Source organism: Seriola dumerili, unplaced genomic scaffold (assembly GCF_002260705.1).
Source record: "Seriola dumerili isolate Sdu_G_001 unplaced genomic scaffold, Sdu_1.0 BDQW01000003.1, whole genome shotgun sequence".
Lineage (NCBI taxonomy): Eukaryota > Metazoa > Chordata > Actinopteri > Carangiformes > Carangidae > Seriola > Seriola dumerili.
The window spans coordinates 19,124,190-19,144,920 of record NW_019174258.1 but is presented as its reverse complement, the minus strand read 5'-3'; the positions used below and the strand labels follow the sequence as shown (position 1 = coordinate 19,144,920).

Genomic DNA, 20,731 nt, shown 5'->3' with positions numbered 1-20,731 from the left:
TAAAAGAAAAGGTGAGGGGTGGGAACAAGGCTGCCAGAGCCTCCTACCAGACCAGGAGAGGCTCTTTTACTGGGATTGCTCAGCTCGCTCCAAGCCAGTGTCTTAGCTCGCCATCGTTTCGACTCTGTCCTCACAGGAACCCTGGCCTGTGTAATATAAACAGGACCATATTTCTAATTAAGAAAGCAGTGGAAAAGGGCAACAGAGGAAGAGAGGGGGGGAATCGACGTGTTGCAAGAAGATTTGAGAGGCAGGCTAGCAGTACTTAGAAGGGCTGAATATCTTAGGAAAAAGAGAAAGAAGAAAGAATATGTAAGGACAGCGTTTTACAGGGACCCCTTCAAGTTTGTTAAAGGATTGTTTAACCAGGAAAAGGGAGGGCAGCTTAAAGCAACAAAGTTAGAAGTGCAAAAGTATTTAAGAAACACGTATTCAGACTTGGAGCAGAATAAAGTAGTAGGCCTCCCACCTGACATGCCACCATTAGGACAGATAGTTCATGAGATGGATGTTAGACCACCCAGGTGGAAGGAGGTTGAGGAGGTAGTCAGGCGTGCAAAGGCTTCTTCGGCCCCAGGGCCAAATGGAGTCCCCTACCGGGTTTATAAAAGCGCACCTGATATCCTAAAGTTTTTGTGGAGGCAATTAAGAATAGTTTGGGAGAAACAGGTTATTCCTAGAGCATGGCGTAGGGCAGGAGGTGTTTTTATTCCTAAGGAGAAGGAATCCTCAGACCTGAGTCAGTTTCGCATGATCTCGCTACTTAATGTGGAGGGGAAGATCTTCTTTAGCATAGTCGCACGGAGATTAGCTAGTTATTTAGAAAGGAATAGCCTAATAGATACTGCAGTACAGAAGGCAGGAATACCAGGTTTCGCAGGGTGTATAGAGCACACTAGCATGATTTGGCATCAGATTCAGGCAGCCAAGACAGAGAAAAGAGACTTGCATGTCATATTTTTGGATCTAGCAAATGCGTTTGGTTCAGTGCCACATAGCCTTATTTGGGAGGCGTTTGATTATTTTAGAGTGCCTGGAGTAGTGGTTAATTTAGTAAGGTCGTATTTCCAAGACATTAAACTATGCGTAAGTACAGCAGGCTTTACGACAGGGTGGCAGAGGCTAGAAATAGGCATTATGGCAGGGTGCACGATTTCTCCATTGGCATTCACAATGGCGATGGAGGTAATCATTAGGGCTTCTAAGTGGGTTGTAGGTGGAGAGAGGCGGCAGGATGGGATGCGCCTTACACCAATTAGGGCCTACATGGATGACATGACGTTGATAACTACAACGGTGCCATGTATGAAAAGAGTACTTGAGAGACTTAATAAAAACTTAAAGTGGGCTAGTATGAAAATTAAGCCTAGTAAGTCTAGAAGTATCTCATTAAGTAGAGGGAAGCTAAGTGATAGGAAGTTTGTAATAGACGAAGAGGAAATTCCAATAATTAGGGAAAAATCAGTAAAGAGTCTAGGTAGGTGGTACAAGGCAGACTTGAAGGACGGAGAACAGGTAGTGCAGTTTCGGAAAGATGTTGCCGAGGGACTGGATAGAATAGATAAATCAGGGCTTCCAGGAAAATTGAAGTTGTGGTGTTTGCAGTTCGGATTATTTCCCAGACTGATGTGGCCAATGTCTGTTTATGAGATTCCATTATCTGCTGCAGAAAAAATGGAAAGATTAGTTAGCTTTTACATTAGGAAGTGGCTAGGTGTTCCTAGATGCTTAAGTACGGTGGCACTGTATGGGAAAGGCATACTTCAGCTCCCAGTCACTAGTCTGGTGGAGGAGTTTAAATGTACTAAGGTTAGGACAGAGCTCCTGTTATCTGGGAGTAAAGATGTGGTAGTCAGTAAGGTGGTTCCAAACCCAATCAAGGGGAGAAAGTGGAATCCAAGAATGGCAGTGCAGGAGGCAGAAGCAACGCTCAGGCATACAGAGATTGTGGGTAATGTCCAAATAGGCCGGGGAGGCTTGGGGCTTGGCCCAGGCAAACCGGTGTGGAGTAGAGCAGGTCCCAAGGAAAAGAGAAAGCTAGTGGTGGAACAGGTTCGTAGACAGGAGGAGATATTAAGGGGTGCAAAGGCAGTGGCTCAGGCTAAGCAGGGACAGTGGTTAAATTGGGAAGGTGTAGATAAGAAAAAGCTTAGCTGGAAAGAGCTGTGGAGTATGGAGGAAAGTAGCATTAGATTCTTGATAGGGGCAACATATGATGTATTGCCAACTCCCCAGAACCTAAAACTCTGGGTAAATGGAGACCCGCTATGTGCATTGTGTTCAGGTACGGCAACTCTAAAGCACATTTTGTCAGGCTGTAAGGTTAGTCTGTCGCAAGGCCGGTACACGTGGCGACATAACCAGGTTTTAAAAAGCTTAGCTGCAGGAATAGAAGACCTACGGAGGCAGGCAAATTTAGGAGGGTCTAAAACAAAGAGAGTTGCAATAAAGTTTGTTCAAGAGGGAGAGAAAGTTGGTAAGACAGCAAGGAGGCAAGGCAGCTTAGAGGATGCTTGTGATTGGGAAATGCAGGTAGATTTAGGAGGAAAGCTTGTTGTTCCCCAGGAAATAGCCAGTACAAAGTTAAGGCCTGACATAGTCTTGTGGTCTAGGAGTAGAATGAAAGTATATTTCATAGAGCTGACTGTTCCATGGGAGGCTTCAGTTGAAGAAGCATATGAAAGGAAAAAGCTCAGGTATGTAGAGTTAGAGGCAGAAGCAGAGCAGCGAGGATGGAAAGTTAGGATTTGTCCAGTAGAAGTAGGATGTAGAGGATTTGTAGCAAGGTCTGTTGTCTCTTTGGTAAGGGAGCTAGGAGCAAGTGGACAGAGTGTGAGGAAAATAGTAAAAGACATGTCAGATGAGGCAGCAAGATCCAGTCAGTGGATTTGGATTAGAAGAAGTAATGGTAGCTGGGGGCCCAGCAGGGGGAGCACTTAGGATAGACAGACTCTAAGGAGAAGCAAGGAAGAAAATCCAGGAAGAGGAAGTGTTTTTAAGTGGAGGGTGTGGCCTGTGTGAGCCTCTTTGAGACCATGCGGTTAGTTCAGGTGAGTTGGTTTGTTTGTATTGCTCTGAATTGGTTTGTAGTGTGTCTCTGACTGTCTAGGCGAGTTTGTTTGTTTTAGGTGAGTTGTTGGAGAGTGGGGGAGTAGGGGGAGGTAGAGCACAGCCTAACCCGGCGGGGGAGAGCTAGCCCAAACAGGCACCTCTCCCTGACTCTACCTCCCTCATTCAAAATGGCCGCCATTTTCTCCAACTGGTTAGGGGAGTTTGTTTGCTGAATCTGCTGGTGTGTTTTGTCCTAGTTGATGATGTTGTGTGTGGTAGCATAGGCAAGGTAAAGGAGAAAGTAGGAGAAAGGAGAAAATAGTTGTGGTGTGAGGAGCAGTGATGGCTGGCATTAGGGGAGTGACTCTGGGACGCCAGTGATCACTGTCTAGCCTCCTGGAGGTGTCGTGGGACCAACTAGACGAAACACTGGTGAAAGGAGGTTCCCACCTGATGACCCCAAAGACATGTTAGTTATCACTGCTCATTAGTCAGCTGAATTAATAGTTATCGTAGGGCTTAGGGAGTTATTCACTGAGTCTGGTCCAGTTTTTACAGCACAAGTTTCTTGTGTTTATCCTCAACTATAAAACATTCCAACAACTACCGGTAATTATATTCAGTGTACACAATAATTAATAAAATCTAATTCAATACCTCATAAGCAACAATAGAATAAGCATTCCTCAATAAAGTGCATCTGGTTTAAACATATTAACATCAATTCAATCACACATAATCATGACGAATTTTCCCCCCATTCGTATAAATCAAAATAAACATTCTATAATTGCGCTGCAATGGCACATTACTCTCATGATACATCGTTATTGTCAACCGCAAGCATTAGCATAAAAACAGCAGCTAGGTGTGCCGTAGCTAATCCACACCAATACATTGACAAATGCAAATGCTAACGATCACAACAGTCAGTCTCACCAATTCCGGAATCGGCGCTGGTTGACGTCTAAAACAGTTGAATGATGTAACAAAAGCATTTAGGATGATATAAACAAGAATCTACCAGTAACAATAGCAATTGTTTGTAGCGACCGACCTATAGCAGCTGCTCCGCGTGCCTCCCCTCACCTTCTGAATGAGAGACAGAGGGGACAGTTTGTAACAGGCGCCGCGAGCGACGCAATTGGACAGCCGCAGCCTGCAGCGTGACGACGCAACCCTACGTAACCGGAAGTTACCGGCAGAACCCGACGGCCTTTCAAAATAAAATAAAATAACCGTCAAATAACGAACTTTGATAATAGAATAATTTTCACCCCGGTTACACAATATATTTGTATATATTAGTATATTTTTTGTCGATGTATGTTTTTTATTCTACGTCGTTGTTTCGTCTGATGATGGAGAAAATAGTGTTCACAAAGGAAGAACTCCTGGCTTTAAAGTGTACCAGATATTGAGTTAAACATCCCATACTGGCTGAGCTGAAGAAGCCGTACCAGGGCTAAGCTAAAGGCTAGGAGATGGAGATACAAGCCTTTTCTACTATCGATCCTCATGGGAAATGTCAACTCCCTGGCTAAAAAGTATGATGAACTGGAACCAGCGAGCATATCGTGAGTGTAGTCTCGTGTTTCACGGAGACCTGGTTAAACGTCAACACTCCCAACCATTGTGTGGATTTACCCAGCTTCACTGCAGTACGAGCGGACAGAGACGCCAGAGCAAGTAGGGAGAATAAAGATGGAGGACTGGTTCTGCTTGTGAAGAATAGATGGTGCAACCCCGGTCATATCAGAGTGAAGGAGAAGATCTGTTGTTGGGATATTGAACTGTTGGCGGTTGGTCTTAGACAGTATAATGTACCGAGGGTGTTCTGACACATCGTTGTCATTGTTTACATTCAACCAAGTGTGACGTCATTCACGAGACTGTTGCGGGAGTACAGACCCAACACCCTGATGCATTCATTGCAATATCGGGGGATTTTAACCATGTCACTCTCACCTCTCACCTGACTGGCTTCACCCAGTATGTTAACTGTCCCACAAGGGAAAATAAAACACTTGATCTGTTGTATGCAAATGTATAGGAGGCCTACACTGCTTCAGCTCTACCACCACTTGGCAGATCAGATCATAATCTGGTTTTTCTTCAACCTTCCTACAAGCCCTTTGTACTGAGGCAGGCTGCAACCACTCATTCAGGAACTGGACCCCAGAGGCAAGTGAGTCTCTAAAAGACTGTTTTGAGTGCACAGATTAGAATGTACTGTTGGAGTCACATATAACAGCAAGGACCCTGACCTTGACCTTGCTTGACACTGTAATACCAGCAAGGACTGTACAATGCTTTCCAAACAACAAACCCTGGATCACCAGTAACATCAAGACCCTCCTCAACCAGAAAAAGGAGGCCTTCAGGGATGGAGACATGGAGAAGCTCAGGGGTGTGCAACATGAGCTGAAGAGGAGATTAAATCAGTCAACGGAGGACTACAAAAAGAAAGTAGAGAGGAAGCTGCAGCACAACAGCACCGGAGAGTTGTGGAAGGGGATGAGGAAATAACGAGAAGAACAGCCAGGCAACATCTGGTGATGCGGACAAGGCCAATGAGTTCAGCCTACAAGAGGTTTGACACAGCCTCACCTGTTCTCTCTCCCACTGCTTTAGCTGCAGCTTCTCCTACAGCATCTCCTTCACAACCTGACACTGCAGCCTCAATTCCCTCCACACTGGGGTCAAGTCTCCTGTCCTTCACAGCAGAGGAGGTGAGGAAGGAACTCAAGAGGCTATGTCCTGGTAAGGCCTGGATGGTGTGTGTCTGAGGCTGTTAAAGGACTGTGCAGCCCAGCTGGCTGAGCCTCTCCAGAGGATCTTTAACTTAAGTCTACAAACAGGGAGGGACCTGGACCCGGGTCCTGTGGAAAATATCATGTCTTGTTCCGGTACCTAAAGTAGGGCGACTGGCTGAGATAAATGAATACAGTACAGCACTGTGGCCCTCACATCACACATCATGAAGACCCTGGAGTGGCTGCTTCTCAGCCTTCTGAGGCCACAGGTTGAACATGCACTTGACCCCCTACAGTTCGCCTGCAAAGAACATATTGGAATGGATGATGCCATCCTTTATATGCTCCACCGGGCCCATTCTTACTTGGATGAGCCAGGTGGTTACATGAGGATTATGTTCTTTGATTTTTCAAGTGCATTTAACACCATCCAACCCCCCATCCTTAAAGACAAGCTGGAAGGGATGGGGGTGGATCCCTGCTTCATGTCCTGGATTGTGGATTACCTGACAAGACGACTACAGTACATCAGGCTGGGTAACTGTGTCTCAGGGACTGTGATGAGCAGCACTGGGGCTCCACAGGGGACTGTTCTGGCTCCATACCTGTTCACCCTGTATACAGCAGACTTTAAATACAACTCTGAGTCTTGCCACATCCAGAAAAACTCAGATGACACAACTATTGTAGTGGCCAAAAGACCTCCAGATGAGTCTGTCCTTTAACTCCTGTCCTATTTATCTTTTACCAAGGTGGAGTGAGCAGTGTGTCTGATGCGCAGTCACAAAAGATCCAGTGACCAGTGTTGTAGCCCGCATCAGGAACAAGCAGGAAGGGGAGTGCAGGGATCTGATGATGGCCTTCAGTGAATGGAGCGACAAGAACTGTCTCCTTCTGAACACCTCCAAGACCAAGGAGATGGTCATTGACTTTTCGGAGGTCTAGGCCCACCCCTTCAGCCAGTCAACATTAGAGGGAAGGAAATTGAGGTGGTGCACACTTATAAATACCTAGGTGTGTATCTGGACAGTAAAGTGGACTGGTCCCTGAACATGGATGTCAGCTCTTTTTCCTCAGGAAGCTCAGGTCCTTTATGAAGCTAACCTCCCTCTAACCTGGTACCTTTAGATTACATGAGCTAGGCTAACAAAGAAACTCACACCTTCCCTCCCACACACACCAGGTGGTCTCAGTGGCCATTTTGAGTAGTTTTGTTTGTTTACCGCCATCTTGTGTAGTCTTCTTTGTTCAGGTCATGTGGTCACAGTGACCACTTTGAATCGGCCATCTTGACTTTGTTTGTGTCCCCACAGACACACACACATATACCTACACACACACACATATACACACCTGTATATACTAGATTAGACATTGTGTTTTTACTCCTCTCCATTGTAGTATGTAAGTATAACTACTGGTGCGTTCAATGTTACACAAGCGTGAATATTCCCAACCTCCACTTTGTAGAATCCCAATCCTTCAACTTTAATTTACTGTTGATATGGTAATTTGGTTATAGTTAGTAAGCTAATTATTAATATTAAGAGTTCCACATTAAAGGTAATAAATTGAGACTGAAACAATATTGGCAATTTTGCCTATTAGTTTAGGCTGGTGCCCCAATGACTTTAATTAATTTCAAAGTTATTATTTAATATTAATATTTTTAATATTAATATTTTCTTAATTTATGATAGCCAATAAATGGATAGACAACCGAAAATCCAACATATTTGGTGTCCAGCTCATGAGTCAGAGCTCAGACCCAACACAACCATCCTCTCCACAACATTCTGGCAGGACAGAGATGCAGCTACAGAAGCAAACGAAGCAAACAATAAATAAAGTACAAAATAATTCATAGGATGATGTCATATGTATGACTCACCAATAAATATCCTCTGAACTGGTTATAGATGATGGCGGTCAGTAGGTTCATCAGACAGTAGGTTCCTGCCAGGAAGAAAACAAATATCTCACTCAAACACATATATTGTGCTATAACAATAACACAATAATCTAACATCAGTATAATATAATCTAAAATAATAATTATCTTTGCTTACCAATGACACTGAAGGCGACAAAGAAGATGGCGTAGCCTCTGTTCAGGGAGTAGGCAGGGATCATCACTAAGGACATGTAGAGAAGAAAAACGAATGAAGAGTAATGATGAAACATAGCTTGTTTATCATGTGACTGGCTCATACCATCTGGATTGTTGGCTGTGGTGAGCAGAACCAATAGAGAGGTGAGGGAGGTCGTCAGGTTTCTGAAGTGTAGCCGCCACTCCCCGTTCTTCTTTGGATCCTGATCAGAGATCGGAGGAGACAGACTGATGATCAGATCAGAAGAGACAGACTTATGATCAGAGACCAGAGGACACAGACTGATGATCAGCGACCAGAGGAGACAGATTGATGATCAGAGACCAGAGGTGACAGACTGATGATCAGACCAGAGGAAACACACTAAGGATCAGACCAGAGGAGACAGACTGATGATCAGAGACAAGAGCAGACAGAATGATGATCAGACCAGAGGAGGCAGACTGATGATCAGAGACCATAGGAGACAGACTGGTGTTAGAGACCAGAGGAGACAGACTGATAATCAGACCAGAGGACACAGAGTGATGATCAGCGACCAGAGGAGACAGAATGATGATCAAAGACCAGAGGAGACAGAATATCTGATCACTGTAGTGTCTACACAGAGTTTAGTAAAGGTGTGACATAGTCAAGGTCTGTATAGCGTAAAGACGGATGTCCATGTGTTGTTTGATTATAAATTATGTTTAGGTTCTATATTAATACTGTGAAAGTTTCAAAGCGCTCAGTCCACAGAGAAATGCAGACAGCCTGTATTCAGAAAGTGAGCCTTAAAACAAACTGTCAAGACTTCTGCCCTCAGCCATGCCCCACTGGGCCACCCTCCAAACCTTGCAGGATTTGGTTTGAGTTGAGTGTTTAGCTGAAATCTGCTATATTTTTATTAGATCACTCAGAAAAGAGTCAGCCAATCAGAAGAGAGGCTCAGAGCCCCCTTTTTTCTGATTGGCTCACCGACTTGTTGAGAAAAATGAGAGCGGAGATGTAAAACTACATTGAGATGGTTTTTATATCTCTTATGGATCAACACTTCAAATAATAAATATAAAATATTGGTTCCAAGCTGTTTAGGACTATTGATTCATCAAATTATCAAAATATAAATTAATAATAAAAAGAGTCATCAGTTGCAGTCCTTAGTTAAATGTCACACAAAGGCAGATAATGAGCACCGGGCTCCAGGATGATGTATGGAGTGATGTTGCTGCAGTGATATTTCAGTGCCTCTCTTGTACTGTTATTCAGCTCACCCTCCTGGTTATAGCTGGAACTACAAACAAGGAGCTTCAACTGTGAGCTGCACCTGAATCTGAAGCTCAGATTAAATCTTATATTATATTTTATATCTGATACAGTTTGGTGAATCAGGATCATATTGAGTCAATGCTGAATCATGAAAATAACTATTAACAGTTAACAATTTGTTCTGTCACCATGGCTACAGAGACAATAATCACCAGGAAGAAAAATGCCCTGCTATGATGATTAAAAGAAATAATACATATAATCAGAACTCATACGGACTCTTATTATTTCTGAGCAGAGTTGTGAGCATTCATCTCATTTTCATATCAGAGTAAAGTACACTGTGTGTTCAGCTTCTCTTACCCAAATCACATGAACCTTGAACAACCACTGGGATTTACATGAGACAGACAGACGATACGTTAGCAGGATCAGTTCATGGTTTTGATTTGTTGATAATAAGAAAGATGGACTATGCGACCAGACTTCACTAAGGGCAGAAATATTAAATTGTGGCCACAGAATCTAAGACCACTGGGGTCAGGGAGGTGGGTGATTGGGCAGCTGTGACAGCAAGAGTGGAGGACTGTACATACAAAATATGGTTTATCTGGGTAGCAGTTACAGAGACAAAGCTGTGGAGCAGTTCAGAGCTCTGACTCCAGGAGGTGGATATCATCCCTTAACTGTGAGTGAGCAGGGGTACAGTCCACGCACAGGCACACTGAGAGCTGGGTTTTAGTCGAAGTGTAACTCATAAAAAGAAGTATTCCAAAGATCAGTAGAAGAATAGATTTAAAAAGATTAACAGCTGAAAAGATAGTTGGAGAGGTCGAACAAAATAACAGTCCTTAACGATCCAAAAAAAATATCCAGGTCCAGGTGGGCGGGGCTTTAGGCACAGCTGAGCACGATGACTGCTTTGTTGTGACATCACAAAGTTATAGAAGTCCTGACGGCTCAGTATAAGGATCAAAGAACACATGGACATCCATCTTTATACAATATGGACCTTTAAGTAATTTGTCAATGTGTGTTTTAAGTGTCCACAAGCTGGTATGACACACATCACAGATGTGTGTGTGGTTAGCTGATACCTCTCATCTACATTGGCTGAGCCCAGCACCAGCAGTCCCACCTGGGTCTACCTGAGCCACAGACTCAGCTGAGCCAGGACCATCGCCTGACCCGGCCTGGGAGGGAGGGAGGGAGGGAGGGAGGGAGGGAGGGCGACACGAACCCCACGCATCAGCCCACAGATCTCCGTGCATCACTCTGCCCCACCGATAACTCGCCTCATCCTAACGACACCATTGCCGCTAACGAACGAACGAACGAACACACACACACACACACACACACACACACACACACACACACACACACACACACACACACACACACACTTTAATGACCTGAACTCACCTCAGTCTTAGCAAACAGCAGCATGCCGATCATAGTGAAGAGGCAGAGGTGGAGCGCCAGCAGCAGGATGACACTGCAGAGACATGACAACACACACTCAGGAAGGGGTGGACTCTGTTTATTAAAGATACACTCCAGCTGGTTACAGAGGAGCTCCTGCTTCGAGTGTGTTTTCTCCTGTCACTTCCTGTTTAAATGTTTTCTTCTTATGACATCCTCAATGAGAGCCTTTTAAATAAAACACCACAGGTTAAACTGGGTTTCTAAGTAACAGATTTTAAAGCTTGGTTACTGGATGATCTGTATTATTAGATGCTGCTTTACCTATCAAGAAGAGCCAGATATTTTATAACACAGCTGCTCATCTCAAGCAGCTCAACACTCATGACTCAACCTGGACAGATTCATGTCCATCTGATTCCACCTGAGTCCACCTGTCAGTCACCTAATGTCTTCTTTTAAACACTGATGCCTGAAATAACTTATAATAAAAAATATCAAAAAGGTATTAGGAAGCTAGTTAGTAATCATTAACTAAAACTAATGAAATAACAAAAACTAGATGTGAAGAAACATTTTTGTTAACAAATAAATATAAAAACTAGAAAATACCTGGAGAAATTTGGAATATACCTACTGCAAATGAGTGCCTGTGAGGACAAATAACAAAGGCCTTGCAATGGTGAACTGTGCTGTTAATCAGCTGCGGCTTGTGCTGTAGCTGTTATACACCGTTAACTAACTTAGAAAATAACAAATTAACAAAACTATTGGGACCTAATGACAAAATATAAACCACAAAACACTCTAACATTAACTTTCACACACACACCTCCCACCAAAGGAAGGCAAACTTAACCTCTCACTTGCTTCCGTTGGAAACACTAAGCTAACACCGACAGTTACACATTTAACATTTAAGCAAAATTATCGAAAGCACATAACAATACACAAAACAGAAAGCACACAATATTTACAACATGTACAACCCATTTTCACCTAATATACCCACCTGTGAGGACAAATAACAAAGGCACTGTGGGTGAGCTGGTCTTCAGTTGCTTTACTTAAAAACGTTAACTGCCAACTGAAGAATGCAGCTCGCCCACAGCTTATATAGCCTCACAGGTGGTCTCGTGCCTGGAATAAGAATGTTTAAAATTTTAACGGGGGGGTGTCTGTAAAAATATAAAACATATATACATATAAACAACACACATTAATGAGTGGGCAATTAAATTAATAAATAATATTAAATAACTATCCTATGTGCCACATAAACATCACAGAGATCAAAGAATTTCTTAATGAGCTGGTTTGAACACTTGTTTCTAGCTGAAAGACACAGAGCTGACTCAGAACTGGGTGTGATTTTGGCCTCTCAAACGACTGCACTGCATATCTGGCTTTGGTGTTTCTAGAGTAAACAATGTGGACACAGGAGCGAGCATCATTTTGAGGCTCGTGTTAAAATACTGTAAGTCTCTGTGCTAAGGGAGACACATTGTATGAAACAGGACAAATTTGTCTACTATTGAGGAAGCCGTCATGTGTGCAGATTGAAATATGTGGACAAGAGGACAAGTTAAACTGAATTTTTCAGTTAAACTGAAAAGTTCTAGAGCTTCTCCCACTCTAGCAATGATATTATCCGCTCTAGCTCTGAATGTTTCGTGTAATACACACCCATTATAAAAGGTCAGAAACGGTCAAAAACTGTAAAAAATTTTAATACAAGCTTAATAGCTGAAAGGCTTGTCTACAGTTTAAAGGCTGAATGAAGTCTGTAGCAGAAAGTATGCTGAAAAAGTTAAAGTTTAAAGAGGCTGAACATTTCAAGGATTTGAACATGGTCTCCATTCATTTAAATGGCAGAAAAAAAAATCATAAAAAGATTAACATTTCAAAAATTATAAATATCAAAAAGTTGAATACCTATAATCTACAGAAAAAGGCGAACGTTTTGATAGTCGAACACTTTCTGTAGGACAAAGTATGAAGGAGTAGGTAGAGACTGTAAAAAGGCGGGAGTATAAGAATAATAATATGAATGCCACAGCATTCACACTAATAAAGAGAAACATTTTTGACCTGACAACAACATATAGTGGGACTGCTTCATTCAGCAATCCCACCAATAAAATTCTAGAAAATACATTTCATGCTGAAAATGCGTGTGAATGCTGAGAGCTGAATGAGATTGTTGAAGCAATGCTGAAGAAGCTGAAGCAACTGCTGAAGCAATGCTAAAGTAGCTCAAGCAATGACTGAATATTAAAAGCAGAAATTGTAAGCTGGAGGTTGAATGGCATAAAATGGTTGAAAAAGACCTGAATTGTTGATGAAAAGTTTAACAAACAGCATGAAACTCAAATGTACAAAATGTACAAAACAAAGCTAAATGGCTTAAAATGGCTGAAATGGTGACAATGCTGTTTCACTGGGTGCCCACTTGTCTTTCTCTTTGAAAAAGGTAGCACCTGGACTGGTTAAAGGTAATCCATCAATCAGAATGAGTTCCAAAGGTAATCGACCAATCACAATGAGCTCCAAAAGTAACCCACCAATTATAATATATGTAATGTGGAGTCAGTTAAATTTCAAGCTGAAATTAACAGCCAACTGTTTCCTGAATGAAACTGTGTCTATCTGCCTGTTTATCTGCCCGTCTGTCTGTCTACATATCTTTCTATGCTTCTGTTTGTGTGTGTATATATGTGTGTGTGTCTCTGGTTTGTGTGTGTGCACGCGTGTGTGTGTGTGTGCACACACGCGCGCGTGTGTGTGTGTGTGTAAGAGACAGAGTCTGGCTGTTGAAGACACAGATGTCATACAAATCTATGGAAGGAAGGGGTCAGCAAACCTCTCAAACTCCTGCCATTGAATACAAAACGGTACATAATATCACATGGTCAGCGCCAGAAGACTCTCCTGAACACCTCCATGTGGTTATGGTGTTTCTTGAGCCAAAAATGTAGGAATGGGAGCGAGTTACCATAAAGGGTCAGATCTACTTTTCTACTGAAATCCACTACTGAATTTTGTTTAACGCAGTTTAAATTCTGTTTGTGCTAAGGTTGCCACTTTACATGAAACAGGACAAATTTGTCTACTAATAAGGAAGAAATGATGTGTCAAGATCAAAATATGTGGCTGTAAGAATGAGTTACATAGATTTTTTTCAGACAAATCTTAGAGCAGAGGTGTCAAACTCTGGCCCGCGGGCCAAAAATGGCCCGCAGTGTAATTATATTTGGCCCGCGAGGCAATATCAAATGACTACTAGAGCTGGCCCGCCGGTATTATACAGCGCATGCACCGCTAATACTACAAATCCCAGAATGCTCTGCTCGTGTTTTGGTGCGTCAATCAGTACAGGACCCATTAACACCCTCTCCTTTGTTGACAGTAGTCATAGCAACCTCATGCTGCTACTGGTACCGTGCTACCCATCCCAAAAATGGCGAAAAGAAAGGCAGAAAACAGGAGCTTTCTGGGAGGCAGAATATCTGTTTACATGTGTAAAAGACAGACCTGTTTGTCTTGTATGTGGAGCCAACGTGGCTGTAACCAAAGAGTACAACATTAGACGACACTATGAAACGAAACATCACGACAAGTACAAGGACATGGACATGACTCAAAGACGCCAGAAAGTAGAGGAGATGAAAAGAAGGCTGGTTTCACAACAGACTATGTTCAAAAAAGTAATATCACAAAGTGAGGCTGCTGTAAAGGCGAGTTTTATTGTGGCAGCAGAGATCGCAAAATCAGCCCGGCCCTTCAATGAGGGAGAGTTCGTGAAAAAGTGCATGATGAAAGTTTGTGACCTCGTCTGCCCAGAGAAAAAGCAAGCATTTTCAAATGTGAGCCTGAGCAGAAACACAGTAGCTGATCGCACATGTGATCTTGCCACCAATCTATATGACCAGCTGATGGAAAAGGGAAAAGATTTCGTTGCATTCTCCCTTGCTGTGGATGCGAGCAGCGACACATCTGATACTGCCCAGCTGGCAGTCTTCATCCGTGGAGTGGACTCAAATCTGTGTGTTACGGAGGAACTTTTGGGTTTAAAATCACTGCATGGCACAACCACGGGAAAGGAAATCTTTGAAGAGGTTTCCAAATGTGTAACTGAAATGAAGCTGACCTGGCATAAACTCGTGGGATTAACGACAGATGGTGCGCCAGCGATGTGCGGTCAAAAGAGTGGACTGGTGGGCAGGGTACGGGAGAAGATGCAGGAGGAGAACTGTGCGGGTGAACTAACTGTTTATCACTGCATTATACATCAAGAAGCACTGTGTGGCAAAGCCCTAAAGATGGAACATGTTATGACCACAGTAACACGAATAGTTAACTTTATAAGAGCCAAAGGTCTAAATCACCGCCAGTTCAAGTCTCTTTTGGAGGAGTGTGGTTCGGAATACGCAGACGTGCCTTATCACACAGAGGTGAGATGGTTAAGCCGAGGAAAAGTACTGAACAGATGTTTCGAGCTCCATGAGGAAATATGTCAGTTTCTGGAAAGCAAAGGGAAAGACACAGCAGAGCTCCGGGAGCAAAAGTTTCTGTGTGAGCTGGCCTTTATGTGTGACATCACGAGCCATCTCGATGCGCTGAATTTGCAGCTTCAGGGGCGGGAGCGAATCATCACAGACATGTACGCTGCAGTGAGGGCTTTTAAAACTAAATTGTGCCTGTGGAAGAATCAGATGCTGCAAGGAAACCTGGGCCATTTTCCCCGCTGCCAAACAATTAAAACGCAGATCTCTACCGCCGTGTTCCCATGTGCACAGTTTGCTGAAAAACTCAGCGTACTTGGCGCCGAGTTTACCCGGCGATTTGCCGACTTTGATGTCCAGAAATGTAGGTTTGAACTGCTCAGTAATCCGTTTGCAGTTGACGTGGAAAACGCACCTATCAACCTCCAAATGGAGCTGATTGAACTCCAGTGTAGTGACACGCTGAAGTCAAAGTATGATGTGGGTGCTGCACAGTTTCCACATTTCATCCCTGACACAATGCCTCAGCTCCGCACCCAAGCTGCTCAGATGCTCTCCATGTTCGGCAGCACTTATCTATGTGAGCAACTGTTCTCCTCCATGAAGATGACCAAAACATCTCACAGGAGTCGTCTGACAGATGAACACCTTTGCTCGAACCTGAGGATTTCCTCAGCTCAGAGCCTGAGCCCAGATATTGATGAACTAGCATCCAAGAAGAGATGCCAGGTATCTGGCTTGAACACAGAGTAGATCTGTGTGTAGCAAACTGAGCTACAATTAAAGTTGTCTTTATGCACTTTTTCTTTCTAGTCCAAGGCATGGGCTTGAATGGTAGCACGTTCATTGAAGGATATTATTACTAGTCAATTGGTTTATTATTGTTATATTATTTTTAAATTTATTATTAGCCTGTGGAGAAAGATTACTGTTAAATTTAAATTTAAAGAAGGCTGCAAATAAAAAAAGAGGCACACGATTTTTATTTAAATTTTATTTAAGAAATGAATGCCATTGATGTGTGTTTTTTTTTTTTTGAAATTCGATTTTGCATGTGTGCAATATTAAGCTATATCAAGCTTTGTTTGTTCCATATTGTTTGAACTTGTTTGGGTTCATTTTTTCAATAAATATCAATGTTGGCCCGTGACTTTGTCCAAGTTTTAAATTTTGGCCCACTGTATATTTGAGTTTGACACCCCTGTCTTAGAGCTTCTCCCACTCTAGTGATGTCATCCACACTAGCCCTGAACATTCCATGCCATACACACCCATTATAAACTCAAAAATGATCTGAAGAAAGCATGAAACTAAAACTGTGATAATTCAAAAACTATACAAGATATCAAAAAGATGAATACAAGTTTAATAGCGGAAAGTCTTTTTAACATTTTAAAGTTTGAATAAAGTCTGTAGCTGAAAGTATGTTGAAGTAGTTGAAGCTTAAAGAGAATGAAGCTTTTAAGGATTTGAACATTCATTGTAAATTTCAGAAAAAGCTTAATATTTTGAAAATCATAAATAGTAGAAAAAAAGTTGTATACATTCGATACTCTACAGAACAAGCTGAACATTTTGATAGTTGAATGGTTTTTGTACAAAAAAGTATGAAGGAGTAGTTAAAGACTGTAGAAAGGCGGAAGTAGTAAGAATAAAACAAAGATTTGAAGAACAATAATGTGAATGCCTCAGCATTCACACTAATAATAACTAGAAAATGCATTTCCATCTGAAAATGCATGTGAATGCTGAGAGCTGAATGAAATCGCTGAAGCAACGGTGAAGAAGCTGAAGCAACTACTGAAGCACTGCTGAAGTAGCTGAAGCAATAGCCAAAGATTAAAAGCAGAACTTGAAAACTTGAGTTTAAATGTCCTAAAATGCAGTTCTGCTATAATAGTTTAAAAAGCAGCTCATATTAACTGATGAACAGTGCTTTGAAAAGTTAGATGCCAAAATGTTTGGGACACACACAGACACATCAGTGGCTGTGGCAGCTGGAACCATGTGTGGTACTGGCCCAAGAAGAATAAGCGCAAATAAGGCTCACACCATTTGACTTATTGACTTGAAATTTGACATACAGGTCCAGCTCAATGTGCTCTACAAAAAAGCCTCTTAGACCATTAATGTGCGCCTGGATAGATTTTTTGCTAATTTGGATAATTTGAAAAAGAGTAAGATGAATAAAACTTTATGAATTTTGATATCAGCAACACCAAATTTGGTATACAGCCTTATAAGACAAAAATACAAATTTCCTTTATAAATGATCAAGATCGGTTGAAAAACATGGCTGCCATCAACAAAAATATCTTTGCAAAAGGCAGTGCTTGCGGCTGTAATTTTTTTTGTTTTTTCTACATCATATCTCAAAAATAATATTTGTGACAACACATTTTATGGCTGCATCGTCACTATTTTCTGAGTCAAGATTCAAGAGGAGAGCAGGAGATAAAGGAGGAGTCTGGTGCTTTGATGCAATGTTGACGGTGCAGATGTGGAGCACTGCTGAACATACATCATGACATTGGATTTCATGTGAAGGCCGTTTTGTAAGAGTTTGATGTAAGAGCAGATCTAGCGCGAACTTCAAACAGGCAGGAATACTATTTCATTTTATTGTCTCGTGGTTTTTTGATTGTTTATTGTAACAGCTTGGTTAGAGGTCTTGATGATGTGCTATTACTGTCTTTAATAGTCGGTTAGGCAACATGTTGTTATGATGATGCTAAATGAGGAAATCTGTTGCTTCATGATTACTTTTACTGCACATTTTTTTCATAACTTTAGAGCTAAAATACACAAATTAATCTCTCTTTTTCTGTGTGTGGGGAAACCTAAAGGTAGCCTACAAGCTGACAGGCATACTATGAAATATAAACCTGCCAGCATTACTGCTCCCCACAGCAATAATGGCTAATGCAGCTAAATACTTTATATACTTTATACTAATGTATAATTAATAATGTAACGCAATTATCTTTTCAAGCAGTCATAAGTAATGAGTACTTAACTTAAGTAGCTTAACCAAGATTGTTACTGACCTGTGCTATTTTTACATTATATTACACTTGGCATATACCTTTATTCTGTAACTGTCACTTATGGCCACAGAGACTTAGAGACACACTCACTGTTTGAATTATGTAACATAACCATAACCATGAATGAGGCAATAAAGATCTCAGACAGGCCTGTCAGTGTAGAAGAGTCAGATACCTGGCAATCTCTGGCAGAGTCCTCTTGATGCACTTCAGTGTCTTTTTCATCAGGGAGGAGTTCTGTAGGAGGAAGAACGGTCGCAAGAGTCGCCGCACTCTCAGTTTCTGCAAAAAAAACAAAAAAAAAAACAAACAAGATCTTTTTCAATATTATGAATATCTCATTTAGTGGGAAATACAGCAATATCCAATATTATCAGCTCAAGCCTACTGAACATGGCTGTTTGATTAAGTAACACCTGAGCACACCTCACCTCGTCACACACCATGCTGACAGACAACACCCAGTCAATGATGGAGACTGAGATGACCACAGTGTAGCCAATCAGCCATTTGCTCTTCCTGAATTCATCCCAGCCAATCAGGTAACTCTGAGGGCAAATCAGACAGAGTGAAGCGATGGTTCAAATAGAAAAACAAGCAGGAAATTAACGATGCAAGCAGCGTTGAGCGGGCCCTCGCACTCCGGCACTCCTGGAATGGCTTGCAGCAGGCTGGTTAAAGCAGCTAAGCATCTTAGTGACCGCCAGACACCGCGCCCAGGGGTTAAGATTTTCTGCACAGTCCGTGTGGCAGCAAAGAAGATGTACTGCATTTTATATGCATTCTTAATTGTGTCCACTGTGTGAAGCCAGAGACCACGCATCAAGCAGACATTAAGCTCCTGTACATCAAGTGTAGACCCGTTGATGAAATGTAAATAAATGATGATTGTCACTCAAGGGGTACTTCCTGTTTTCAGTAGGTGGCACTTCAGTGTGAGACAATCATCAAACATGTGAAATTTGGGACCGATTGAAGAATGTCACTTTAATGCTCGGGCCCTAATAAGTATAAAAACTACCACTAGAACAAATAACTACAAACCATATGAAAATATAATATGTCGCAACCAGGCAGCTGCCACTCTAACTGTGTTCACCTTAACAGCGAGGTCCAGACAGAAGATCATGAGGCAGACAATCTCAATGCTCTCGGTGAAGCCGCAGGGAGGCTCCCAGGGCATGGAGCTATGCCGGGGGTCTGAGGAGACTGACAGGGAGGACGGGCGCTCCACAAAGGCCAGCAACAACACCACAGTGATGGTCAGGCCCAAGCCCCTGAGACAGGACAGGAAGAACAGGTGAGATGGACAGCAGGATTTAGTCTGTGTGCTTTATCATCACTGTCATCCTCAAGTAAGTAAAGGAACAGTCTGACATTTTGAGAAATGCATTTATTTGTTTAGAAAGAGGTGAACAGATGAACATAAATCTCATATCTGAGCACTAAATATAAAGTAAGAGAGCATCCATTTAGCCTAGCTTAGCATGAAGACAGGAAATTAGTTCTGCAAATCTCACTGATAAATGTTATACTGTCGTCAGCATGAGGTGGCCAAGCAAACTGTAGAGGTACCAGTTCACCAGTCACGGCTCCTATCATGCAACTCCCCATAAAAGCAGTGTTTGTTCAGCAAATTATTTACTTTCACCTTTGGACAGAGCCAGGCTAATTGTTTCCCCCTGCTTCCAGTCTTTATGCTAAGCTAAGCTAACTGCCTTTTGTACACATGTACACATCCAGTTTTAGCTTTTAAAGTGCTACAGTATGACCCAAAACCAAGGACCTGCTAAACCTAAGGTAATGCCACCATTATTAATATTATAGACTACATCTGGGCTTCTCCTGCTGTGATGTGTCAAAACGTCTGTGTAAAAAGGCCTTTTGGTAGTTTTGGTGGGTGGGAAGCCAGTGAGGGATCATATTCTTGTCCCTGCACCAGCCTCTCCTGCCTGTTGACCTGAGTGTTACACCTTGACAACACCATGTGTATCAATCACAAAAATAAAAGCCAATCAAATTTTAAGGCTTATATTATATACTAGACCCCCTCCCCACACAACTTGTTAAAGCCTGCATTCCCTCTCTGGTCCCCCTCATTTCTGCCATCATCCACTCCTCTCTCACCACTGGAACTTCCGTCCTATCTCCAATCTACCCTTCATCTCCAAAATCCTCGAAAAAACTGTTGCTTCCCCACTCCATTCTCACCTATCCCACAATAACCTGTATGAACAATTCCAGTCCGGTTTCCGCTCACTCCACAGCACTGAAACAGCACTCATTAAAATCACTAACGACCTCCTTATGGCAGCTGATTCTGGACTCCTCACCATCCTCATCCTCCTCGACCTGAGCGCAGCCTTTGATACCATCTGTCACACCACTCTCCTCAACAGGCTATCTTCCATTGGCATCACCCACACTGCATTAGACTGGTTCACATCTTACCTCTCTGGCCGCACTCAGTTCATTCAACTCAAGTCCTTTAAATCCATCCCCTCCTCCGTCACTTCCGGTGTGCCCCAGGCTGTGTCCTGGGGCCCCTCCTCTTCATCATCTACCTCCTTCCCCTGGCAATATCTTCC

At 42.5% G+C, this 20,731-nt stretch overlaps 1 protein-coding gene across 2 annotated transcripts in view; it reads right to left on the bottom strand.

Annotated features, from left to right (window-relative positions):
• Positions 1-20,731, bottom strand: part of tpcn2 (two pore segment channel 2) — a 51,135-nt gene that overhangs the window by 13,676 nt on the left and 16,728 nt on the right. For both annotated transcript variants that reach the window (XM_022744229.1, XM_022744237.1), the window contains exons 4-10: positions 19,243-19,420; positions 18,575-18,691; positions 18,319-18,425; positions 10,592-10,664; positions 8,021-8,120; positions 7,877-7,942; positions 7,699-7,763 (exon numbers count right to left, since the gene is read on the bottom strand). In XM_022744229.1, coding sequence (XP_022599950.1) covers positions 7,699-7,763; positions 7,877-7,942; positions 8,021-8,120; positions 10,592-10,664; positions 18,319-18,425; positions 18,575-18,691; positions 19,243-19,420 — 706 coding nt within the window. The remainder of the gene's footprint in view (positions 1-7,698; positions 7,764-7,876; positions 7,943-8,020; positions 8,121-10,591; positions 10,665-18,318; positions 18,426-18,574; positions 18,692-19,242; positions 19,421-20,731) is intronic.